This window comes from Lutjanus erythropterus, chromosome 9, assembly GCF_056507025.1.
Source record: "Lutjanus erythropterus isolate fLutEry1 chromosome 9, fLutEry1.hap2, whole genome shotgun sequence".
Taxonomy (NCBI): Eukaryota; Metazoa; Chordata; class Actinopteri; order Lutjaniformes; family Lutjanidae; genus Lutjanus; species Lutjanus erythropterus.
Genome location: NC_139325.1, coordinates 29081154 through 29109088, shown reverse-complemented (window position 1 = coordinate 29109088; position 27935 = coordinate 29081154). Strand labels below are relative to the sequence as shown.

General features: G+C 38.5%; 2 protein-coding genes across 2 annotated transcripts in view; both read right to left on the bottom strand.

The window, feature by feature from the left end:
- The window catches only part of myom3 (myomesin 3), an 81534-nt gene extending 77619 nt beyond the window's left edge, over nt 1-3915 (bottom strand). Inside the window, exons 1-2 of the mRNA XM_084727048.1 lie at nt 3735-3915; nt 134-260 (exon numbers count right to left, since the gene is read on the bottom strand). Of these exons, the coding sequence (XP_084583174.1) occupies nt 134-240 (107 nt within the window). The 5' untranslated portion in view covers nt 241-260; nt 3735-3915. The remainder of the gene's footprint in view (nt 1-133; nt 261-3734) is intronic.
- Nucleotides 3916-17315: 13400 nt separating this feature from the next.
- Nucleotides 17316-27654, bottom strand: ifnlr1 (interferon lambda receptor 1). The gene is made up of 6 exons (XM_084727047.1): nt 27488-27654; nt 26277-26400; nt 22380-22830; nt 21670-21811; nt 20500-20630; nt 17316-18463 (listed from the first exon to the last, which is right to left on the bottom strand). The coding sequence occupies exons 1-6, from the start codon at nt 27534-27536 to the stop codon at nt 17480-17482; spliced, it is 1881 nt and encodes a 626-aa protein (XP_084583173.1). The 5' UTR covers nt 27537-27654; the 3' UTR covers nt 17316-17479.
- Between the last annotated feature and the right edge of the window lie 281 nt (nt 27655-27935).

Genomic DNA, 27935 nt, shown 5'->3' with positions numbered 1-27935 from the left:
TCATATAGATGCACCACTATTCAATTGAGATTGTTTTGTAAGCACTTAAAATCTCCTTGTAGTAGGTAAACTTCCACACTTCCATTTATCCTTATTAACTTCCACTACTGATGTCAGGTGAGCATATTTGCACCTGGAAGTGAAGGTCTTCTTCTTTATCTGGGAGGACAGTTGCATGCTGTGAGACATCTGGGACGACTGCTCCTCCTGCTCTCGCTTCATCACCGTCCTGGTTTCCATGGTAACCCCCCAACTGGCACCTGTAGAGGGAGGGGAGACTAGGAGTGAGGATGCAGAGGTGTGTAGGAGGCAGTGCCATATAGAGTCACTGGGAGTCAGTAAGGCACAGTTGCCACGGCCAGAAACATACCTATATTATACTTGTAAGCAGTCAACAGACACTCAGATCTGGAGCAACTCAAAGCTGTATGTTTCATATTGAGAGCAAAGGAGTTGCCAAATGAATGGCCACTTAACACTGCAGACATTTCAGCCATGGCAAGAGACATAATTATTTATGTTGTGTTTTGTATTCAGATAAAATCATACTTTGTTACATTTCTGGTACATTTCTCAGTTGAAGTGGTTAAGTAATGACTGTTCTATATTGTGGTCATTTAGATTTATGAATCTGTCTCAAACCTCCTCCGTAGAGAATTATAATTGAGCTCAAAAATGTGCTTAGTGTATGCAAAATGCTAACTACACCATTTAGCTCTCTGATAGATGGTTGGTATCTAAAGGGACACAAGTCCTTTAATATCCAAAATAAATGTGTTGGGTCTTGAAAACCAAGGACACAACATTGTGCTACTAATAACATAATGCTTCTGAATCAATATTTTCTGCAATTACATCCTGGACCAAAAGAATAGTACATCAAACTTATGTCAGCCTCCTAACTTCTATTTGCTAAGGAGCGACAAACACACCTACCATAAGTGGGTTTCGATTGAAAATGTTATTTATGCACTTTGGGGAGGAAAATTGCTGTCTGAAATTCAATAGTCAACACTTTAAAACCGATGCGGTCTTTAAATATGTAGCTGTTTGAAAGTTCTGTATTTTCCAAATGTTTTCACAAAGTGACTAGGTCTGCAACTTATGACTATTTTCATTGATTAGTCTGCTGATTTTCTTTCAGTTAAAGAGTTGGTCTACAAAATGTCAGAAAGTAATGAAAAATGCACTCTTGTTTTCCCAGAGGCCAAGATGATGTCTTCAGATGTCTTGTTGTTTCCAACAACTAGTCCACAAGTGAAAGATATTCAGTTTTCTGCAATAAAACACCACAAAAAATATATTTTATGTTTTTTGAATTAATATTAGGGCTACATTCATGTGTGTGTTGCATTTTACTGCTAGTGATGTCTAAAGGTTTTAATACACACAGATAGAACCATAATTAACCATATAACATCAAACAAGATTTTAACATTACAATTTGCCAAAACCACACATTTTAGTGGGGACTCACTCAGTTTCCCTGGAACCCACTCAAATAACCACCTGTGGGTTCCTGTCCTGGTTAGGTCTTTAGTTTGAGCTATAAAGCATATAAACCAGGGGTCAAGTCTGAGACAGTGGGCCTCCACTTAGTTTTCTTGCTGAGTTTTGCTCAATTCCTGGATGTCTATTGGATCATGATTAAGCTCTTTGATCCGTTAGACACTCAACAGTTGAGCCAAGATACCCTAAAGCCCTGCTCAGACAAAGATTCAAGTTAAAATCTGCAACTACTTGCAAAATGCTAGTCTGCAACTTTCTGAAAATCTGCCAGTTCACACCAATGACACTAGATGAGATTGTATATCATCTCCATAGCAACTAGACTCTGTACTTGAGCTCTGGCAGCTGTGATGTCTTTGTTGTAGCTGGATATAATTTGTAGTGACTGAAAATATAAATGATCTCAGTGATGGTGAGTTACCTGCTACAGTTGCATTTCTAGTATTAATTAATCAGCGAAAAACCTAAAAGGTCTGTGTGGAATGAGAGTGGCTGAGTATAAGGAGAGAAGATAGAGACACTGTTGTGTCTAGATCTATGAAACATCTTGTGAGAGTGATTATTTTAACCCAAACCGTGATCTTTCCCACTACAGCATTGTCACATTTTAGAACATTATTAGTTTGTAAGGGGCACAATGAAGAAATGATCTTGACAGATCTTGTGCAAGTTTAGCAAATGAAGGGCCTCCTTCAAGACACGACTAAGACACAGCAAGCAGCTGTCCAAAATTCTGCCATTACTGACAGTTTACTGACTTTTCTATGAGCTGATCGACTGTTGAAACTGGCCATGTTCTAAAATCAGCCACTGGCAATTTGTACAACTCAGTTACAGGCGATGCCATCAGCTGGCTGGAGTTGAGCTGATTCGGGCCAGTTTAGTCTGCTGCAGCATCTCCCTGCAATGTTCTTGTTGTGAATATTTCGTCTGAACTCACCTTAACTTGTTATACTGGGAAAGTGAGAATAGCCGTAAAAATCTCTGTACTCTCCCTGTAACCAGATCACTCACATTTAGGTCATTTTATGTGATCTCCTTTTCATGACTAATGTAATATTTTTTCACTTCCATTTGCTGAGCCTCCTCTGGAACTGTTTGGAGCCCCTCTGGGGGAGGCCCGCCTCCCACTTTGAAAACCTCTGATACGAACGATTGTGCATGTCAGGTTTTTCTTTTTCACTGGAGTCCAGTGTGGTTTTAGGTGTTGATGTGGAGAAAAGGTGTGTTTCAGTCCCACGTTGAATGAATCACCCCTTTGTGGGTCGCTGAGCCACTAATAATTCATCAGTTGGGTCCGCCATGCTGCTGCCCACACCCTGCCCATCATTAATCATGTGGCTGCTGTGGGGAAGTGAATGCAGAATGCACCCAACAAACAGAATCAGGTCACGCCTGACTGATAGCTTCATTCACCCAGTCCCAATAGCAACCACCTGTTTTAGCGCAATAAACAAGCGTAATGTGTTATTTCTTCTCATCTCCTTCAATTACCTTGAGGAAAACATGACTGAGTTAGCTAAAAGGCTAATAGGCTAGCGGGCCAGCTGATTCCCCTGTTGCTCTTTTTGTGGCTCACTGTTGTTCAATGGGGGCGCCTTGTTTGAACACTGTTAATGGAAGGTCGACCTCTGGCACATTAAAATTGATCAGTCTCCATGGGTAGGCCTGGATCCTGGGCCCCTGGAGGGAGTGGAGCAAAAGCAAAGTGGTGCTCTTTTCTACACACAGCGCAGTTTTCAGTCTCTAGAGTGAATTGAGAGCTCAGTTTCCGAGTCTCTGGTAATAAAAAAAAAAATATGCCAACAGAGGAATAGGAGGACAAGTGATTTACTATTCTACTCGTTGAAGGGGAAAGATTTGTCTGAACACTACAGGAGCTTACTTTATGCCTTCCCCGGAGAGTAATTAAAAGCTACATCCACTGAGGCCATCAAAAGATGAGACCATTAAGAAGTTCAACTAGCTGGAGAAGCAAGAAAAGCGTCTCAAAAGAAACAACACGAGAAAAGAAACCTTTTTGACAACACAAAGAAAGAATGATAATTAACAGCATTATGCAGACGTATTATAGAGGCATTGAGTGTGTGTTTTACTCCTGCTTAGTGATGTTTGATTTCATTGAGTTATCACATACTTAAATGTGTCATTAACCTGTCTTAAATAATCTTTATGCCGTTACTGTTCGATTTAGATGAAGGCCGAGTAAAGGAAATCCCACTCACGCTTTTCTTTAAAGAAACCGTTGAAGTCCTCTGGGTGTCAAAGATCTGTAGGACAGATATATCCCACTTCCTTTTCTGTCGGCCTGTCTGTCTCTCTTCTTGAAGATCTTGTTCAGTCTTGCTGTCTCACCTCTTTGTATTACCTCTCACTGTCTGTCTGCTTCTTCCTCACTCTCTCCTCTCTCTGTCTCTCTTGATGAAGTGGTGAGGGTGACCCTGCACACAAAGTGTCCTTCAGTGCCAAGAATGTGGACGACACAATGCTGTCTCATTCTTAAGTTGGTAAATATAGACCAATGACACCTCCCCTGTACACACACACGCACAGACACACACACACGCACGTTCAACTTCACAACACACTCAGACCTAAATGGACACACATAACCACCACAGGCACAGACACAGATCATTTCCATCAGTCAGATTGGTTTACAGAGCGCTCAGAGGACAAGCAGCTAAGAGATGACACAATAGTTCCCTGTACAATAAGAGAGGCTGGACCAAATGACCTGAGCAGCTGAAAGGAACAGCTGGAACGGCCTCAGGAGAACAACTGGCTGGTGGTGGAACTACAAACGTCTGCTCAGTAACTGTCACTAAAAGAAATATATATATTTATTTCATCCCTCTCAGCACTACTCCACCTGGGTACAAAGAATCCCAAATTAAAGGCGGAGAAATGACAAGTGGGAAGACAGAGGAGGCAGAAGGCTGCAGGGAGAGAGATGACATACAGAGAAAAGGAGAAAGAGAGGATGGAGCATGGAGGGAGAGCAGATCAGCTGTTGACTAGAGAGTCTTTGGTTCCTGCTTATTAAAAATCTGACCTTGGACTTTGTTTTTCCTTTTTTTTTTAAGTATAAACACATTTTGTATATAACATATACAGTATAATGCCAGGCTAGCACTATACCACTAGTTATAGCAGTTTTGGTCGATCAACCACAGTGAACCACAATTAGAGATTTTCTGTTTTTTCCCTTCACAATATGATTCTGATAACTAAACTTTGTGATATGATTGCTATTACTGTTTTATGGCCTGGCCGAGGGAAAAAAAAAATGCATACAGAATGCAGGATTAGTAGCAGGATCATGTTTCAGGGCTAATAAATATGTGATATCGGTGCATATACTCACTCACTTACCTGATCCAGCATTTTAAGCTGTTTCGGAGGCATTTCTGATTCATGGTTCCCTGAATCCCTCTCCTGACCTTTGGTCTAGTGCCACCAAAAGCTCAAAGTTTGGTGCTTATTGTGCCATGAATTGTGATAACTTTTGCAATCCCAATCTTTTTTTATCTAGTGTCATCCAGGCTCCCAGGAAGAGTGCCAGACTTTGAAGCCAATTTGACATAGTGGCCAAACTGTGTAATGACCGGAACAGGAACTTTTTGAGAGTCACAGCCCACGCAAAATGACTCATTTCACTATCAGGATTTAATCCAATTTAGGCTTAAAACATTTGGAAAGTCTAGAGGAGTTGTATGAATAAATAATTTAATCTCCAATTTCAAGTTAGTGGAAGATTACGGCAGATGTTTGCCACTTGGCCAGCAGTAGTCTCTTGTGGGCTTGCTCTATGGGTGGCATGATGTCTGCTTCAAGCACTACTGAGCAGCTCTCATAGGAATAAAAACACAGTATCCAGTTCTCTGTAATATATTGGTGGTGGTGCCATCATCGTGACATAAAGGTGCATTAAAAGGCTACTATAGTATAAAAGCAAAGGCTAATGCATAATCTCACTAGTTCTGTAGTAGTAATAGCAGTTGTTGTACGTGTACTGACTTTTTATACATTTTTATACATCTAGTTATCTTTTTTCTTCTTCTATATTTTTTCTATTCTTGTAAGGTGCATCTGTAATGTGACCAATTTCTTCCAGGGGATCAGTAAAGTATTTCTGATCCTTATTATGACTTGAACTGATTCTTGCACCGTCTCCTTTTCTGTATTCTCCTTGTTCTTGCTTCTCATCCCATTTTACAGTGATCTTTGATTAGTTCCTGGAACGTGTCCACTGTTCTGCTCATTAAACAGGGTGCTCTTTCTGGCAGAGTTCATTAGAACTGTGTGTGTTTGTGTGATATCCATTTAGACTAGTGGCTGAAGCGATAAGTTTTCTTTTATTTCTCTGCAAACAAAAACTTGAAGGAAACCCACATACTTAAATGATCTGTATCATTTGTGTCATGGTTGTATGATTATGTGTGTGTTTGCTGAAAGGTTTTATTCTTTCTTTGTCTGCAAATCACTTGAAGGAAGCACATGTTTTATTATAATTAACTGTGTTGTCATGGACACATGGTTTTGTGTGTCCATTGGTGCTGACTGACAAGGGCTAAAAGCACACAGGGGCCGTGAGGAAAGAAGGCATCACTCAAGGCCACAGCATTGGATATGGAAGGATGGAGGGTTATTTATAAGCTTTTAGTAGCCACACCTGCCTCTGGAATATCACCACACAATACAAGCTACGGTTGCCAGGCCGTCTCCTCTCATCATACATCAACAGTGACTGTCAGACTAAGAATAACTACTGGGACAAAGCAGCTTAGGCCACCTTTATTAGTTCTTCTTCTTTTGGAAGACTCCTCAGCTTCCAGATCCACCAGAGACATCTCATGCTAGTGTTGTCTTCTATTTCCCGCAGTGCTCATAGTAGAAAGGGGGCTGCTGCTGTGTTTTCTTGAAAGCTCTGACACATTCGAACATTTATAACACTTACTTGCTAAGAAGTTTCTGAAGTACTGCCAGGCATTAAAACTCAACCAGTGTGGCGTCTGTCTGTTTAGTGCCTGATTTATTTAAATCACTTATGCAAATCAATTTGGTTGCACTTTCCCAGAGCACCTGAAGCACAAAATATGTAATGAGTTTGAGCATATACCAGGTGAAACATGTACAGCAAGCCAGCAAGGAATAAATATTTGCTGCACACTCAGAACGACATATCGTGTTTTATTAATCATTAATGCTTATTCACAATTCATGCTCGCTCTGTGCTTTTACTTGCATAAATTATGAATAAAAGCCAGAGCCAGTGTGACTGTGTGGCAAACATTAATTCCCTGTTGGATATTCTTGCATTTATCTGCACCTCACAGATGCAGAGGATATCATACCATTAATGTATGGGTCGCTGTGGAGGGAAGAGAGTTTGATATTGAAGCGGTATTTGATGCCACATTCAGGTTACTTTGCAGGAAACAAGTGACAGAAGTGGGTGAGGGTGGTACAACAACATAGAGGGGCTGACATGTGTAACTTGTTGGAGTGCCCACATCTGAAATATTTTATTCAAGGATTTAAAAAGTCAACCATAAAAGAACTGTAGCAGCTTTGAATAGAGTTGGTTGTGTATCATTTAATATAACTGCACTGCTGGCATCTCTTTGTTTAATGCAGTGTTTGGAGCCAGAATGGTCATTTTTGTGAGTGCAAGTTGTCCTTTAGGGATGGGAATGGGCAAAAATTTATTGATACGATGTCATTATCGATTCTGCCAATCTGTCTGATCTTTATTGATTCTCTTATTGATTGCTGAATTTTTGTACCACATTTCTTTTCCTTTAGGTTTTCTTAGTCAAAGAAAAAAAATCTGCTAAGCCTGTCTGCCTGCGTGGAACTGATGTTATTATAACATAAGATATTTTCCCCCAGTAATAGATCTGCTGCTTGGTTGGGAAGCAGTTGCCCTTATGTGCAGAGTGTCAAATACATGGCATTCCTGGAATTTTTTCCGTGTTGTATAGAAAGATATGTCAGTATATTGCTGGTCATCATTTTACAGATGTACAACAAGTACTGTTGTCATCTTTCTTTGTGAAATTAAACACTTTGGATTAGGACTGCACAGATAATTAAAATATTATTGAAATCTCAGTGGTCAAGTGCAATATTGACAGTTATAGAAGCTACAGTTTTAATTTGTTTTCAGTGAAAATTGTTAGACAAAAATGATATTTGATTTATAATTTAATCGCAATATCTGTCAAAATATGATATGACTTTTTTTTATGCCATATCATAGCACTCCTACTTTGAGCTACAACTCCTTGTTATGAGTTTCTAGCAGTGTTGATGAGTTTGGTGTCATGTTTTTGCAATATGCAGTTGTCAGAAAAACATGTTGGCAGTGTTAAAATGAATTGATAGACTTGGAGGTATACAATTCTGATGGATCAGATAGTTTGGAACTGGTTCTGAAGTGTAACTGGTTCTTTATTCCCTTCCCTAGTTGTCATATAAAGTCTGAGATCTCATAGCACAGAACATACACACACCATATTTGTAATAAGGACTTGGAGGCTAGTGTTCATATTTTTCCTCAGTTTGCAGTTCATGTTCACAGTAAATCTAGCATGACATGAGCCAGAGGCCAGGATGTGAAGCGATGTCAGACAATTTAATATTGTAGACATGGCAAGACTTTCTTTGATGTGGGGTTCATCTTCATGTTTTGACAAGCTATATTATAATAAGATCATAATTTTTTAAATATATAATAATGAAAATGACTTAATGAATCTGTCAGTTTCATTATGCATATCAACTGATATTTGAGTTACTCTTAGCAGCTCTTTATTCTTTCGACACCTTCTTTACCTGTCATGCCTTTGAGCAAATAGAACTGCAGCCATGAAGGTCTTAGACTGAGAGACGTTCTGCCTTTTGTCGTGTGCTGTATATAATATGTGCGAAAAAACGATGATGATTTAGTAAAAAAACAAAAAAGTGAGTTATGTATCTACACACTATTGGCATACTCAGACTGTCAGTTTGAAGAGGCGATCGTTGTTCCACAGGGGATTTGCTCGGTGGAAACTAAATATAATGAAAGTTTCTTTTCATCTTCTCACCTACCAGTGATTGGGCCCAGAATAGACCTTAATGGACACCAAAGTCTCTTCGATGATCCATCATTTCCTGGCCAGCCTTGACAGCTGTTTTCGTGCCTTTTTCTAATCAAGGACCCATTAAGAGCTCATTAGAATGCAAGAGAGGAAAGGGAGGGGGTGAAGTGATTGCATCCAATTACATGCAGACTTCAATTCATCAAGCGATTTGGTCTGGGAGAGGGGTTGGTGCCTTTTCAATGGGCATGGCAGGAAAAGGGCTGCTTGTAGTGATTCACTTATGTCACATCAAAGTGGAAAAAAAACAGTGCTTGTTGGATGCTCTTAAACTTCACATTGCCTGTCATCAGTGTTTCGAAATGATGGTAGTATAATAAACCTGATTTAATATGTGGTATTTCTTCTGTGGTATGACAGAAACTGGAATAATGCCAAATAAAAGTTGAAATTAACTCTTATGTCATATGCCCAACAAACAAATCACTTGCAAAACACAACACAATTAAAGAATAAAACATACCCAACCCATACAATAATCATAAAAGCATTAACCAATAGGTAAAACATAATCCAACATATAGGAACCCCATAAATAAAACTTTAGCACCTTTAGGTAAATTAGCAGAAACATAAAGAGGTCCACGAAATAAACTGCTTTAAGTGTTTTAAATGCATCTGTCTATAGCCATCTGTGGCCAGCAGTGCTATGTTTGAAATTTTAAAGAGGTGGACAGCTTTAGGATATGTGCTCTTCTGCAACCTGGATGTTCTGGTTTTACTGCTTTCTCATTCTGAACTCGTTCTACTCGGAAATGCATCTTGATACGTAAGCTACATACCCTTTGTCCAACCAGTGGAATTACCACAAGACCAGACGACCAATGAAATCTAAATTGGTGAGATTAAGAATAGGGACATCATCTTTCTCTTTAGCTAGTTAGCTACTTGCTAGCAAATCTGCTATGTAAATAGGAAAGCCCTTTGTGGGAAATTTGATTTTGACCTGTATGAATAAACTTGACTATCTAGCCAGACTCATAATTTATAGTGACAGAAAAACAAACTGTCGAAACATAGGGCAGACTGGTCTTTGGCAGTCTTTCAGTAGTCACCCTTTTCTATCCATTATCTGTTTGAGAGTTAATGAGAAACGGCCATGAAGTAACGTCATTGTGCTGTATCAGACTTGGAGATCAGAGTACAGAATCATTAACAGTGAGGCACGCATACATTTCAATCAACCCATTTAACTCTATGTACCTTATCAGAAAAGATAAATTCATAAAAGAAAAGATAGCTACTGCCAATGTTGGGTTATAGTTTTTATGACTAAGATACTCAAACCTATCCTTGTTAAGTCTTCTTCAAACATTTTCTGGTGTATTATAATTTCTTCAAAGGAGTTTTTTCTTTACTCTATCTTGCTATGCTGGAATTGTGCCTTAAATGTGGATAGTGGATACAATAAATTAAGCAATCATTATTGCGTATACCCCAAAATAGCTTTCTGGAAGACTGCTTTAGAGTTTAAACCTCAAAGAAGCCATTAAACGTAAGTGTGAATCTCTGCTGCATCAAGACGATTTAAGAGAATAAGTTTCAAGGACACTTTGCACTGTGTCCTTTTTTTATTCTGAGGGAGGAAAAAAATCAAAGTATGCATATCTGGATTTTGACCCAGCCTTTAACTTTTCTGGCAGTGATCGAAATAAGGATTTCTCTGTACAAGAGTCAAAGCTTATTTCCTCCCATGTGCTCCCAGTACCTGAAATGACTTTAAGTGGCCATCAATATATTCATTGATCCAAGGCAGGAACACACGCTCTGCTGTGATTGAAATTCTATTTGTGTAGAATCATTTGGTTCATCCAAACCATACAAAGTTCCATCATGCCTGTGGCACTCAAGGGTTTTCCCTACAATCTCCTGTTCCATCTTCTCTGAGCTTGGAGAGTTGAAAGAGGAGACAGACAGTTGTCTGGCAGACAGAAAGAAAAGAACCCGTCAGCTGCGCTGCCAGCCAAGTTAAGTCACCTGTCCAAAGAAGAGCCAGATGAGAAGATAGAGGAAAAGAGCAGAATGAAAAGCTGGACAATATGCCGTGTGCCACGTTTTCCCTTTCCAAACACCAGATATCACCCTGACCATGAAAACACTCGCTTCTTCCCCCTGCTTTTGTTGTCAGGATGATCGGCTGTGAGATACAATTCTCTTTCATTTCCCAGGCTCACTCTTCTTGCCATTTCACTTCCTGTTTGATTTACTTGGAGGTAGTCATCACAACATTTTCTTGACTGAACTGATCCCAATTTCTTCCTACCTCCCACTTACTCCTACTAACATGAGCGATTTCACATATTCGTTTCTTTGTAGTTTTTTCAGTGTTACCCCCAGCAGTGAACTTTGCTGGTGCATTGCCAGTTCCAGCTCTCCACTCATGTTAAATCATCATTTGCAATGCCCCCTTTTTCCTCTGCTTCTCTATCAGCCCTGTTCTCACTACAAGCACAGAACCCACTCATATGTCAAGGTCAGCAGAGCTGACTCAATCTCAAATAGCAGAACAGAAGCATCATGTTCATTGACATGCTGGAGCTTTGATCAAGGGAGGGTCACAGACTGCCTAAAGGCTATGGAACATAATGGGCAACATACTTGTACTGATTTCTACTGGTTTGCACAGAACGACATAAGACAATTTAGTAGCAGCCCCCAACATCTACTTCTGCTGTAGCTGTTTTCCTGCAATTGAGAAAATACATTTTTGCTGTGTCCCTGGTAAGCTTTAACAAAGAAGTCCTTGTACAGCGGCTGTTTAAACCTTGTAGACCTGGCTTTGTCATTGACATGGCAGCAGTCTGAATAGATTAAAAATATAGTTTCTTTTTATCCAAGAACGAATCCATGTGTTATGCATGTGAAAAGCTCTTGGATATGAGTATTTCTATAAGGCAACCTTGCTATAAATCACAAGCATTTGACATGTTCATAATGTGCAGTTTTCTTGTTGATACAAGTGTTACAGGATGTATTGATTCAATTGTGCCATCGTTTTTCATGGTGAAGGTTTTTAGCATTTAGCTACTATCCTGCAAAGTGTACTGTATATCTGCTGAGTATATATATCAGTGCAGTTTGTTGTCATGATTTATGAAACTGTTCCTTTTGTCACATTGAATGATTTTTCTGTTTTTGTGACTGATGTACCTGAAACTCTAAGATTGTATTTTTGGTCCACTTTTCGCCTTGAAAACATACTATGTAAACATAATGAATGTAAGCAATCACGATGCCTGTGGCACCCTGGGAGCCCAGTTGTTGGAATTTGCACCCAATGTTCTGAGTCTGGGTCCTGTGCAGTGGCCAGGGGCTTGAGTCCAACCTGTGGCCATTATCTGCATATCATCCCCTTACTCTCTCTGCCCCTTTTCTGTCACATCTTTGAGTGTTTATACAAAAAGATGTAAAAGCCAGCTAAAAAAAAATGGACTTTATTCTATCTGATACGATCAATCCAAATCTGACCAGATTGGCCTTGATACAGTCCTTATAATTGTCTTGGGGCATCTTTATCAAATAATATAGAAATGATATAAGAATAATAAGCAGGCTAGGGTTGGGCAATTGGACAAATACTGCATATTAGTGATTAGCTGTGGTCCAAACAGCCTTTCGAGCCAGAATATTTTCAAATTTAATGCAGTCAATTAAAGGTTTATTTTGACCGATCCAAGGATGGGGATTGTTTTTACCAACGGGCTTGGTTTGGTAAGATAGAAAAACTTGGACTCTGATGATGTAAGATTGTATTTGTCTGTTTAAAAAGGAAAATTTCCTTTCTTGACATTTTGTGACTTTATTTTGTTTATTTATTGGACGTAGCAAACTTAATGTACACAACATTGCAAATTTGCAAAAATGCACACATGCACACACATGCAAACACACCTGCACAAATATATTGGCAGCCGTCGGTTGTTTCGGGTTGACTATGACTGGCTGGAAAATTCTAACATATTGCCCAATCCTAAGGCAGATCTCTTTTTAAGGTGATAAAATAATGCTAATTGATATTCTCTGTGTAGCTTCCTCTGTAATTGTGATTAGTTACTTAAAAGCTAAGACCTTATATATGTTTACTTCTTCCCTGATACCTGTAATTACGTCATTCTTGTTCTTTAAAATATCCATGAGGGTATCAGGTAGCAGTTGCATAACCAAACACACAATGAGAGATCCACCCAAGGCTTATAATATCCCTTGGAAAAAGTCCCATGGATGCAGATAGCCACACTGTTTCCCTGTCTGTTTTGAACAGTTAAATGGGAGGATCACTTCCTCGTCTAGCTGCTCGGAAAGGAAGGGAAAAGCAAGGAAAGGTAAATCCCCTTTCAGGTTACCAGATCTGCTGTGTTTTTGAGATGCTTTCAAACCAGATTCAAAATTGGGTCATCTTTCCTTCAAACTGTGCAAACATACATTGTTGAATCTAAAGGAAAATGTTTTTAATGTTCTTACTAATTATATATCCATTTACCCAGTTTTCCACATAGAAATACACTTCGACTTAACAATGGACTGGTAATTCAAACTGGTTCTGTTCACATCAAGATTTATACAGTGTGGACATGCAGGCAGAAACACACGTTCCTTCATTCTTGTCCTCATTCTTTCTTTGAAAACATACATTACTTAACAACAAGCTGTTGAGTTGTACTTTGGATCCTTTGCACAATCCACCTGTCTGACCTCTTTATTGTGCGAGACAGTGACTATGTACAGTATGTAACAAGGATCATTGCCTTGTTAAATACAGCACATTTTATATTTAATAGCTGGGTCATATAAGTTGAACTTTATTGTTCTGGCATATTCTATTCACCTCACCATGAGACTAAGAAGTTAGTGACTAAGAATGTTATTGTTGGCCACTAGGATGGTTAGTGACAACTGAAGCCCCTTTTATACTGGTCAGAAACCCACAAACACCCTCTAACCATCTGGCTTATGTCTTCAGTTATAAAGGGTATAATTATCAATTATTCTATTCAAATGATTAACATAATTACCGGTATATTTTAGATCCAGCTTAGATCGGCAGTGATGGAAATGAAGTTGGGCTGATGCCATCTTCCATCGCAATGCCTGATAGTCCTTGACCAAGAAAAAGGTGAACTAAAAAAGTCCCTTAAAACTAATGAATATGTGTTTTTAGAAGTGTAGCCAGTGAGCACAAAACTGAAGGATGGGTTTATTATAATAGTACCCTGATTTACTGAAGGTAAATTTTCCATACACATGTGCTGGCTTGGCTTGACTTGGTTTGACTCAATGCGTCAGTCCTGCACCTTCTTGAAGATGTTTATTTAACTGATGATGTGCTTGTCTTGAGTTGAGCGCCAATGGAATAAAAACCTGCTGTTATTTTGTCATGTACTGTGAGGCAGCAAAATTAGGAAATGTTAGGTTTTCATCAGCAGTAACTTATCACAACTCACATACATGTGAAAGCGAACATGAAACAGTAAAATAAAGCAGATTTGAAAAAGGCAGGCAAACAAGCAAGAAACTAAACCTCAAACCACAGAGATTCAGTTACAGTACTGAAAGCTAAACACACAGAGCCTCTTTGTCTCTGCTCCACTGCACAGACATGAGTTGAGTCTTGCAATACACTTGTTTGAGGGAGAGGGAGGTGGTTGTCATGGGTTGGCCATAATCAACAAGATGTCACAGCAACTCACTTGGAAGTGGGTTGGGCGTGCTTTGTCCCTACTTGGGAATTGTTCTATTGACTTGGCACAGCTTGGTGAGTTATAGCTGGTTATAGAAATGTGATCAACTTGGCATGGCTTGACTCAGTGCGGCTGGCTCACTACCTGTCCCAACAAAGTCAATGAATACACATCAGCAGTCTTTACAGTCTCAATTGCTCTTGCTAGAGAGTATCAGTCTTGGAAAAAAAAAATCTGAATTTCATTAAAATAACTCAAAGAGCTTAACTTTTTCACAGTTGTAGATCAACAGATGCATAGGAGGAGACTGTAGGTTGACAATACACAACAAAAGACTTCACTTGCAATCAGAAATATTTAATAAAGTTTTTTGGTACACAGACCTTCATCAGGTTATTTTACAAAACAAAAGTAGAAACCATTTTAAATAGGTTGGTTAACCCACATGGACCAATCATATCACACTACAGACTGACATAATTCATTGAATTATATGAAACCCACATGGACCACTCAGGTCACACAACAAACTGACATCACTCTTTGAGTCAAACAGGAATAATATGTAATCACATCATGGCTCAATAGGCCTACATGACACAATACATAACATCAAGTACAGAAAAATCTGTCACATCAAGCTCAAAATGCACAGTCAGGAAGTCAAGAAGAGCTGCCATACAAAGTTAAATATATGTGATTCATGTGTGAATAATACAGGGGATTCAAATTTGGTTGGAGCTTAAAGCTAGGGGTCGAGCTCTACTCTAGACAAAAATGTCTCCTAGGGTCTATGTGAGTGTGAGGGAAGAAGACAGTGTGTGGGAGTCTTTTGTTCAGTAATATAACACAAAAATGACAAAGTTACTGTAAATAACAAAGGTTATCATGTTTTTTTTTAAAGTGTTTACTATCTTAGAATGCAACACCAACCAATCAATGTGAACTTTCTAATATATGTAAACGTTTAGTAGAAGTTCTGTAAATACATACTTAAGTTCATTTACATTCATTCAGCATTTTTGTCCACATTATAGAACAATACATCTGTATTGTGCTCTACAACGTGTCCATATGTGACTCACATCACACCGATTCACCACACCTGATGTTATTACTTTACAACTGTGTATGAAAGATTGTGCTCAGGCTGTTAAAACTCAGCTGTTATCAGGGTAGCTTAGGTTACGCCATGACCCAACCTTCTACTATATTTTTACACGCTATATTTCTTCCCCTGAAAGAACAGCAAACAAGGAGGGAAACAAAATGAGTTCATGAACTTAGTGAGTCAGGAAAATATAAAGCCTCATTTTTTTTATGCACAGACGCAGTCATTCACATGTATTTCAAACACGGATAATACTGAAATATGTTGGTAAGTGTAAAAATAGGAATATAATTCATTTCTAGCAGAAATTCATCCATTTTAGTACCACTTCAAATGGCACAATAAGTTAAGATTGGCATTGCACTGTATCTGATGCTTTGTTGAGCCACAATGCAGTCAGGTTTGTTTACATTTCTAATCTTTAAGGCTGGCTGTCCACATTGTAATTTAAATGTGACCAGATTGGGTTTGTGTATTTAGAGAGTGTAATAACTTGTAATAATGTGTCGTCATAGTAATGGAACACAAATGCACTTGCTAAGTGTGTGACTAAGACGGGGTTTATAACAGATTAATTTAATCTAATATTAGTTCTAAGTGGAGTTTAGCAAAACTAGGTTTATTAATGTACGATATTAAATAGTTTAATCAATATAGAGATTCTTGCTTACCCAAATCAAAGTAAGTAGTTCAGTTTTAGTGCTGTTGGGACCCAGTAAGTAAGATTGAAAAACGGACAGCAGCACAGTAAGGAAAAAAAAGAGACTGCCTGACAGCAACTGGCAGACTACTTTTATGGATCAACTGGAGTGAAAGAAAGTAGAGATGCATCATAAAATTCAGCTGGGTTGAGTCTGTCCCTTGACTTTTTTTAAGGAACTTATTTTGCTCAAAAACGCAGCCATTTTACACGTTAAACCTCCTCAAGTGAAAGTTTAAAGTTAATAGCTGATCACATTTTAAATTGGAGTTTAAAGTTTTGGTGCAACATAAATATATTAAGTCTAGGTTTAGAGTAAAAACTAAACTTAGGTTTATAGAGAGGTTTCATTTTAGTCTTAATTTTAAGGTAGTTTAAAAGTTTGGTGCAACATAATCTGAAGTTAAACCATCCAGTATACAAATGAATCCTTTTTGGCTCAACTCAGGGTTTTAGTTGTTGTGTATTCAGCATGAAGCCGCTTCCTGTGTCCAGCTGCAGAACTGCAGCTTTGTTGGTTGCAGCTCTTTCAAAGTGAGAACATTTAACTGATTTGAGTCATCAGTTTCATTGAAATTGGATTTTTAGAAAGTAATTTGAACTGCATGTCAAACCACTTAAAGTACAAACATGACTTGTGTGATCATGTTTTTTTTTTTTTCATTATGTAAACAAATCAGATTTTCACTGCCTGAGCATAATGTAAAAATGTAAAATACTATTGCTGATGTGGAATTTGCTGAGATAAATGGAAGTACTATGATTAAGGGACACTGAACTTTATAGTAGTTGATATATTCCGTTTGGTGCCAATGCAGCATTTGGGTACAAAGCAATTATTAACTCACACCATAAATGCCTGACAAGAAGAGATTAAGTCCAGAATAGATTATATCAATTGTGAAAGACTTAATCATAGCTTTCAACAATTGAACAGCTTTGAAATACAAATTGTGTGTATAAAGATGTGGTTATTTTCTTAAACAACAACTTGACAAAGTAAACAAAGACTTCATAATGTGCTGTATGTACAATGATTTCTAAAAGCGCAAAGTCACAGTTTAGGAATATCCATACATATTTCAACTTTTTACAAATGTGGATTAATAAATAAACCAAATTTACAGCAATGCATAATATATCACATCTAGGAATAACGGTGTAACTCTATTTGAGTTCTGCATAGTCATTAAAGCACCTGTCAGTGCTCCCATCAACCTCCTCCTCCCCTTTTTGCTACAAAGGGTATCGTGATGAAATGTCTTTAGCGTTATTTGAGGGTCCAAATGAGAGAAAAGCTAGTTTGAGGTCCTGAAGATCTTAGAGAGGAGAATTATTCTTGAATTTGCACCATCCAACTGCCAAGACGAATCTCGTTTGATCTTCCTTCTCCTCCTGTGTCTTCCGCTTCCTCCTCCATTTTGGATCCAGTCCAGGTCCAAGGATAGTTTGTCCTTCTGTATTCACAACTGTCTTTGGATGCGGTTCCTAGAAGGATTTCTGGCATCCAGTTTTGTTTGTAACCTGATTCAAATGTTGCATCACTAGATGGTGTGTTCTGACATCCCTGGTGAAAGTAAGGAACAGCTGGCTGAGATGGGAAATAATGGGTGTTGCAGTATGGCTGGGTCGGTGTGTTTAAAGTCGAGTCATCACAGCCAGAGTCTGACCACTCTGAGCCATCAAAGCTCTGCAAGGATGCTAGCAATGGCCCCTCCTGCTTGGAGTCTATGAGGTCAGATAAAAGAGGTTTTCTCTCTGTGTCCCCTGTGCTGCTTTGTAACTGAAAATTGAGCAAAGGCAGCATGAGTTGTCCATTGCTATCGCGCCGTGTGTGCAACAGCAGTGGCCCGGCTTGATTGCTGTCACAAGGGTCTGGAACAGGTAATGGTGGTTCTCCCTGCGAGATGAGCTTTGGACTCATCCCACCTTTATCCCAGCTTTCTCCACTAGAAGACAATGGTAGGTTGCTGGTTTCTCTGTCTTTAATGTAAGGCTGCTGAAAATCTTTAGCCTCTGCGGGGACATGGACAGCCACCACACTGTAGATTTCAGAGGACTGGGCGCTTACGTCCTCGGGATTTGGGATCAGACCGTGTGCACCTGTGCCCACAGAGGAGCCAGTGCTCCCTGGCCAGGCTTGGCCGGGGATGTCCTGAGGAGAATAACCTCCACCCCCAACTGACACCACATTTGGCTTCACCTGGATTGTTGCATAAACTGTTTGGTCACTTTGAGAGCAGATCACTGGTTTGGAAATGATGAGATTCCCATCTGGAGACTGCAGTATTCTCTGTGGGGTGCTGGAAGTGATTACCTGTTTTGAAGATAAGAAAGACAGACCCATAACAGTCAAATAAGTGCTCAATGTTTGTAGATGAATTAACAGGCTTTCATTTGATTAGATATGTGCAGAAAATTAAAATGTGAAGATAAGGAAGACAGACCCATGACAGTCAAATAAGTGCTCAATTTTTGTAGATTAATTAACAGGCTTTCATTTGATTAGATATGTGCAGAAAATTAAAATATGTGACTATTTAATATCACAATAAAAAAATGTCTAAATTGGGGATAGATGTCCTTAGGATTTTATTGATACTGATACTGCTTATTGATACCGATACTTATCAATACTCTTAGCGATACTACGTTCCATAATTTAATGCAAAAAATAAAGACATGACATGAAAATATGTGAAAAAAAGTCTTTTTGTTGGTGTAACTGGTAACTGTGGTTAAGGGCTGTGGTTATCTCCTGAGCAAAAGAATAGCGGCATGTCACTAAACTGAGGTAAAATAGCTGGCCTGGTCCACCTTAAGTATCAGCCCACCTTGAGTGAGCATGTGTTGTAGTTGTTACTGTTTCAGAGCTAACAGATAACCCCCTCCAGCAGCAGTCTAGACAGAGGAACTTGGATTGGAATTTGAGGAGCTTTAGTAAGTGTCGTCTCTGACAAACAGCCTAAACTGTACAGAGACACTGCGCATCACTGCTACGTTCACTCTGTATCTCTGTGTCTCTCGTCCCGACTGTGCACTTGCATGACATTAACAGGAGGGGATGCCTAAAAAAAGGTAGCGTTGTGTGGAGGAAAAGTTGAACCAGTCCCTTTTGGAGAAACACAGCACTCCCAGCTGTGTTCCTTGCTTGGTTTTCAGATTTTTTCACAGTGGTTATGTTCTACACACAACTAAACACCTCCCATACCCCCACACAACCCTGTGGCTGATCGCTTCAACCCCCGTTTCTGCCTGAAATGTGTGCATGTGTGTGAAGGTGTGTGAATGTGTTCATGCCAATTGGCTAAAATGGGGCATCTTAATGGGAGTGGCCTAGTGTGCACAAAATCTCCTCTGATTCTGTGACTCACAAGGGATTTTGTGGAAAGGTTGGTCATGAGTCAGAGGACAGCTGATCAATGATTTCATGACAGCTGGTAAATAGGGGGTGTGGTAGTGGAGTGGTGGGAGTGGCCTATAACAAAAAGGCTTATAACTTCTAAATGGTGTCACGTAACATGACAGAACTCATGAACCATTTGTCTTATACTCTTGTGGGAGGCATCATTGCACTTAGAAGTTTCTTTATCATTAGTGACTTATGTCCTGCCTTCTACACTTTGGCCACACCCCTTTTCATAACCCATGAACAGTTTGTTGCAGACTGTTGTGGACTTTTAAGCATTTCATTGGTGATGGTCTTCCTCGCCCCCCTACACTTTAGCCATGGCCTTTTTCATAACTTGTTATCCGTTTGTCATAGAGTCTTGCTGCAGGTGTCATCAGGCTTGGCAGAGTGTTCATTTTTCCATTGGTGTAACTTAGTCACACTCCTTAAGCCACAGAGGTATGTGGTTCTGTGTGTGTGTGAATGCAGTTGTCATTTTTCTTTGTTTTTAATGATAAATAATGTATTGTGGACTTTTTATGGTGGTATTATTGTACCATGGGTTTTTGTAAATGTAAAAAATAAATATGCAAAAATTGATTTTTATAAGATCTATCAAAACATCTGAAAATAAATTAAAACATTTTATACCACATTGTTCCAAGACAAAGCCAAGACAAATAGAACCACATAAGACTTTAACAACACTACATTTGTCATCACTGAATCACTGAACATTCTTTCACTTTACACCTTCACAAAGACAAACACTGTGAATGTTGTTTTAGCACTAACACAACATCCATAATGTTTGTCTTAAAAATGTCTTAATCTTTAATATCAGTACACATCTTGAACATGTGTAGAGTAATTGTGTTAAAGAGGTTGATTTTCCAGTAAGGCAACATTTCCTTGTTGTGACCTGGACACACCAAAGGACACTGCAGAAAGAATAGTCTTACCAAGTGCTGTGGCATGCTCTTTTCCTTCCCACCCTTCACATAGTTGCACATCCACGCAGCTACCATTATGACTATGGCCATCAGAAGAGCAGCACTTGTGAGAAGCCATGGTAAAAGCTTCACAGGCTCACCTGAGGGAGAAGAGAGTTGTTGTCATGTACTAATCTGGAAAAAAAAATAACACATCTGTGAAATGAGATATCCTCAAGCGCTTTAAAACATTTAGTTCTAAAAATTCCCATTGTGACACACAAGCTTAGGCATGCCTGTGACGTAGGGCTGTTGAATACATTATATCACTGGATGTTCCAGTACATATAGGCTAAGTACTTCCCAGAAACTTATCTGAACTGAAATCTACACAGCTGCCTATAGAGGTGGATTTACCCCTTTCAGGAAGGATAGGATAGCTATGGTTGCGAGTGTCTTTTGAACGTTGGAATTGCTTGTGCGCTTGTATAATATCAAGTATAATGTTGACTGTAGTCGTCTACATTTGCTCATGTTAGTTTTAGCAGTAGAGAATAAATAACAACATAAGCGAAGGTGAGAAGAATGTCACCTTTGCAAACAGACTGTGTAATCTAATCTCCTGTCTCATCAGTATGACGACAAACACAGAGCAAGAGCACACAGGCCTACTGTTTGTCTTGGAAAGGCCCATTTTTACTATCATATAATAGTTGACAAGAGTATAACAAATGGCATGGAATTACAGTATGAACAGTATGAAATGAAAGCTTGAAAGCTTCCCTGTAAGATGGTGATTGTCACACTTCTGCTCAAGTGAAACCAAGTAGTTTGGTAAATATAAATGTATATCTGCTCCCCTCACTTAAGCTTTTAGAAATGCACGTGAAGTTATTTATTAACTTTATCCATTCCAAATCGCTAAGTGATTACCAGATTATACAGAAAAAGCCTATTGTGGGTTAAATATGAAAAAAAAAACACATTTCTTAACAGGTACATCACCAACACCTGAAATTTATTTTAACATATGTTTAAAATTAAATGTAAATAGTATTTATATTTAAATATTGAGCTCATCCTATGCTGATAACACATTTCTTAGCTATTATTGCCTAGTATTAATGTGCTTATCAATATAGTATTTTGCAGTTCTGCTAAGTGTGAGAAGAGAAGAGGTTGCATCATAAATATCCACACCTGGCATTTTGGCACAGAAGGAGGCTTTCTCGCTCTCTGGACGTCCCCATTCAGCATATGGCCTGTAGACCACATAGCCACAGTACTCTGTTTGGTTGTTCTTCAAGTTGATGACGAACTGGCCAGTCGTGGTTTCATTGCCCTGGAGAAACAGTGGGTCATATGGAGGATAATTAACCTGTGCAACCTGTAATGGACTAAACCAATCAAATAAACAAGGAAACACTGGAAAATCAAGAAACATTTCAGCTCAGTAAGAACATACATAAAAACTTAAAGCCAATAGGAAAATGTGGGGACAGATAGATAACAGAAAATAAATTAAAAACACAATTAAATGTCAAATCCCTACATTTTTAAACTAAGAAATGAGTTTAAGCCGCATAGATTTAATAGTTTAAGAAAACCATTAATCCGTATGTTTGTCAGCTTATAACTGAAAAAGTGTAGTTCTTACTACTATGTAATCATAGTATTAACAGCATCGGAAAACATTAGTAATTTCTGTCCAGTTGATTTTTCTGTATTAATTATTTTGTAAGAACTATAAACATGGTCCCAATCCTGTGTGTTAAGTTTTGATGGTTATACAAGCATCTCTTATACTATATCTTTAGTTTTATTTCTTTGATTTTATCATAAGTGATAGCTTGTGTAGTCTATGACTGACTATTTGTACAGTATATTCTGTTGTTCAAATGGAAACTTACCTGTGCAGCCCACTTTGGGTCTGTGATTTTTAAGGTATAAAGTGCTACATGTTTGGAGGGACGATTTTTGGTTCTGGCAATGATGTTTCCAATGGACTCTCCGTTTGGCCCCAAGGGCAGGGTGACATTAACATGCAAGGATGTTGCCGTTGTTCTTATAGACAAGGTGGGTTTACCAAAAGAAGCTAGGGAGCACAAAGCAAAGATGAATGAATAAATGTTGAGAAAGAAAATACAGCTTGGTGGAAACAAAGAAATGTATGAATAAGTGTGGAGATTCTTACTCTCTGCTATAGGTTTAAATCTCAAGGTAGTGCCATGAATGCGACCGTGTACGAACACCTTAGCCATGTATTCAACATCACGGACTGATGGGGTTTCTGCAGTCAGGTCACAGGACAGAGCAGTAATGTTCTGACACCCCTCTTTTATCTGGTACGGATTCCCAACACTGTTAAAAGTGCAGAACAAAGTGATCAAACTGTGATACTGGAAGCACATGAACATGACGGTGTATTGCTATAGGTTCACAGGTTACAGCATGGAAACCAGAATGTGCTGCGTCCTTGAAGATATTAACTGTTTAACATGGTTATCTATTCTGTCTGTTCTATTATCTATTATCTTATACTCACATGCAGTATGTACTTCCAAAAATAAATATTATTAAAGGCATAGTTGAGATTATTTGAAGTGGGGTTGTATGAGGTACTTATTGATGGCCAAATTTCGTGCCTACTACATGCTGCTCAACATGCCGCCAGTTTGGAGAAGCAGAGACAAGAAACAGCACAGAAGCTAAGCAATGTACTCCTGTACACCAATTCAGCTAGTGGTACAACTAACAATTATTTTCATTATTGATTAATCTGCCTACACTGTAACTTTTACTTTCCTGTTTTATCTTGTTTTTTTATTATTGTTTTACGTAAAGCACTTTGAATTGCCTTGTTGTTGAAATGTGCTATACAAATAAATTTGCCTTCCTTAGCGTATAAAATGTCTAAAAAGGGGAAAATGCTTATCACAATTTCCCAGAGTCCAAAGTGACTTCCTCGAGTTACTTGTTTTGTCCAACTAGTCCAAAACTGAAAGGCTCTTTCACCATCATAAATGATTAAGCAGCAAATCCTAACAGAATGAGTGAATGTGCTGCACATTGTACTGATGTAAAGCCCCCTGAAATTGGTGACTTTGGGCTATATTTGTCTTGACAAATGTTTGACATTTTTACTTAACAATTACAGCAGCAAAACGTTTTTTAAACACTTAAAAAATTAAATAGTAAATTATGTTATTTACCCAATTCTCTTTTAAACCTGTACTGTGTGAAAGCTCCCTAATAGAGGTTACTTTGCCATCAGACAGCCTTTTCTGTCAGGAAACTGCCTCATCTTCTGCAAGGTAAAATGGCTAGTTTTACCAATGGAGTGGTTGGTTTAGAGGGGGATATTTGACTTATATAATGGTGGGTTTCCATTGGAAAAGGCTGTCTGATGGCAAGGTAGAGCATTGACAATGTTCTAAATACAGTGTAAACTTAAACTGATATTGATTTTCTCTTTTTTCATCTTTTTTAAATGGGCCTTCTTTTTAAAGGGAGTAAATACAGTTTGCTGCTGACCCTGTCCGCAGAATTACATTACTTAGCCTTCTACACTGGGACCCCCGTTGCTTTCCCATCTACTAGCTATACATAGATTATGAATTAGTAACTCATACATCCCTTTAAACCAAGAATTAGGTATGGAGCTCTGAAAACCTGCACTGACACTGAAGAATTTCTGTGCAGCACATGGCTACAGTGAAATAACCACACAAAGGTCATCCTGACCCAAAATTGCTCATTCATCATTTGAACATGCAGTGCCTTTTTGAAGGAGACGAATGACAGCTTCTTGTTTTAACAAGGAACTCATATTGAGCGGCCATAGTTAAACCATTCTTCCTCCGCAGCTGATTTGATGCTGGGAGTCACTCCAGCAATTCCAGGTGACAGTGGTGGGGATAAAAGTCAATAGGATAGGGGTGGCACTTGACATTTGTCTGGGACACTGCGTCATGAGTAATTAGATGAGATGACATTTCCGCTTTGTTGAGACCATTTGTAGAGACAAGTGAAAAGAAGAAAGAACAAAATTCTATTTGGATGCCATGAAAGTGCATTATGAGCGTTCCTTCTTTCAATGAGGAGAGCACAGTGCAGTCCATACTAATGACTGGCAACAGGGCCTATAGCTCTTTAGTGTTGCCTCTTAGCCATGGGCAGTTAAGTTTAATCAAAGGTATGGCATTGTACACTTCACTAGCTGCATGGTAGTTTTTGAGGAATACACGTATAGAGCCAATAGCCATTTCTAGAAGATAGAAGGATAAGAGGCTGCAAAGGAAAGCCAGAAATGCACTATTTAAGTGCTTCCACACTAAAGGATAAGGCTGCCTATTTTCTTATTTTTTCTTATTTATTTCTATTACTTTTGTTATTTTTGACAAATCTCATGGAAAGACCAAAACCAACTACTCCTTATTCAGTCTTGCAAGACTGACTGTGGCTCTAAAGCCCAAAGCTATCTGAGACAAAAATCTAAAATAACAAGTCACAAATATAGATATTTCCTTTTAAAGAAAATAAAAAATAAAAAGTTATTTACTTTGATCAGTGGATCATTGTAGTTTTTAGCAAACTTGACTTAGTAAGTGGTGTTGGAATTTTCAATCATTTTCAGCTATGGAAGTGGTGTCCGCATCAGTATTTATAGCAGCAGGATGGTGCAACTGGGATCAGCACAAAATGAACTTTGTAGTCCATTTTTATCATAATTAATCAAATGGTCTCATTTATTTATTTAGGACAGAGGTTGGCAAAAGAGAGAAACCTAAATTCAGAAGGTGCAGGGTTGTATTTCTCTGTTTAAAAGGGGAAATAGGTGTGAGAATATTTAATTTCTTGACACTTAGTTTATTTTGTTTGTTGGACATGGTGAACATTTGCAGTTTACATAGCATAATGAATTCACCGTTTGTGCGCATCTCCCTGCTGAGAATCAAGAGGATGGGAGGAGGAGGGAGGGTGGACGAAAACATCTCCAATCACCGGTTAATGGGTTAATGAGTGGTTGGAAAATTTTAACTTATTGCCCTAGTCTATGGCATAGAGTAAGCTAGTATTTATTAGTAGGATCAATTAATTGTTGCTTTAGGGTAATTTCATATGGTACATTGACAATAAGAAAATCATTGACTGTCACTCGACCTATGTGCAAGGTTTTAGTTACATCCAGTGTGTCCGTGCACAGTATATTTCCCATATAGATAAGCACAGACCATCTGGTGACCAGAGTTGTACTTAATCAATAAAGCAATTTGTTACCGTTCTACAAACAATGACACTATGAGCTGACCAAGTGTTTACCCTACAAACACATTTGTCCTGCTTTGATTAACCTCTCCATATGAGTCTGTAAATGAAAATAACGCTGCGCAATTAATTTAAATATTATTGAAATCTGAGTGTGACCAAGTGCAATATCCAAATCGCAGAAGCTGCAGTTTTTTGACAAAGGAAAAATGTGTGACAAATCAGCATTATAATGAGGTATTGTATGGCTGCAGAGAGGCCTTGGCCTACAAATCTAGATCTCCACATGAAAGAAAATCATCATGATTCTAGTAATTTTTTATGGTGAAAATTGTGATACAAAATCATCTTTCCCACTAATTGTGAATCATATCGCAATTGCAATACCTGCAATAATAATCATAATCTTTTTTTTTTTTTTTTTTTTTTTTTTTTTTTTTTTTTTTTTTACTGTATCTTGCCGCCCTACATGGAAACTCAAAAGTGCAACAGGACAGTGGAAGTAAAGGTGCGATAATAATCAGTCATCAGGGTCTTACCTTTTGTACTTTACGGTATAGGTGATGTTTTCACCAGGGAAGGCAGGCGCTGCAGGAATCCAGTGAAGTATGTTGTAAAAATTCTGAGCGACAAAATACACTGGGTTGCTGGTTGAAACACAAGCTGTTGGGAAAAACGGACATAAGAGCAAAGTCTACATGAATCGTTTTATGGCAGACGCTAATACTGTGTCTTTGGTCTCATACCACCTGGTTTATTTTCATAAAATCCAAACCCTAAAGAAATGTCAATTTGATAATGCAGTACATTTGCTTTTGAATTTATTTGTTTTAATACTTTGTGATAAATTGTAAATAAGTAAGGACTCTGTTCTCTCATCTAAAAAGAGCTGTTGACAGCCTGTAGTACTTTACGCCTCTCTTTTATCTGTGTTGCAGCCCAAATTTTCAATCACAGCACATACTGTAAAGCTGTTCATGACCCAGCATCCCCAGACAGTGCACCTCCCCCATATGTGAAATCTTGAGAGAGGAAAAATCACTTAATTTTTGTGATATCATTGAGGCCTGAGGGCCACAGCACAAACATATTTAATACAGGATGACATGAAGATTATGTAAGATGGACTTTGTTCCTGCCAGTGGAAGAAACTAAAAACTGCGTGTTCCTTAACTTTGCCCGTCACATCTTAGATATCAGGAAATAATTGTAATCTCTAAGGCTAGAATATAAGTAAGGGTTACAGAACTCCATCCTCAAGTGCAACCAGAATAGTGAGCAGTTCATACATCAACCACATTTCCATACATATCAGCTACACATAGCTAGCGATTAACCATTACTGCATAATAGTGTAGCCTATGTGGTTTATTGAATATGCGAACGACACAAGGTTGAAAATTACACAGTGAACAGTCCATTCAACTTTAGCATTATTATAAGCTGTACAATGATATAGTCAATAGTACATCAGCCAGACTCTAAAATGAAATAACATTTTCAATCGATCACTATCATTTAAAATGACCAAAGTCCTCATTGTGTTGTGTCTGGGACTCTCCTGCATTTCATAACCGAGGAAATCACTCTCTGTCAAATATGTTATTAGGCTTTATTGCATTTCTGTTGTTGTTTATTTCTCCTGTTAGAACTTCTTTGTTGAAAAAAAGAATGTGCCATTAAACGTTTGACTGCCTGTAATCAACATCTGTAAATCAAAGCAGATCCATCTTAGCTCCTCTGTACTCACCGTAGCAGAACAGGAGGAGGATGATGACCTTCATAGACCACATCTTCATTGGGTATGTGAGTCACAAAAAAATACCAGAACACCAAAGTCCTACTGTGAAGTTGCTGCTTTTAAGTTAGTTGTGAGTACTAAACAACAGCAACATTCAGTATAATACACACCACAAAAACAAAACACGAGTCCCTAATCTCCAAAATCCTCCCAAACAAAATCAGAGTCCGTGTCAAAAAAGCTGCAAAATATTAAAGTTGAATGGGATTTCACTGCATTTCTCTTCCTCCGCTCCTCAATCATCTCTGTGTCTTGTGAAAGGAGTGGCTATACTCAGGTGTGCAGGTGTACTTTGGTATATGTTATCACCTTGTTCCTGTTTTTCTGCTTACTGTATGTTCCACCCACTTACGTTCTCCCTCCTGACTGTCAACTTCCCTTTTCCTCCTCCTCCCTT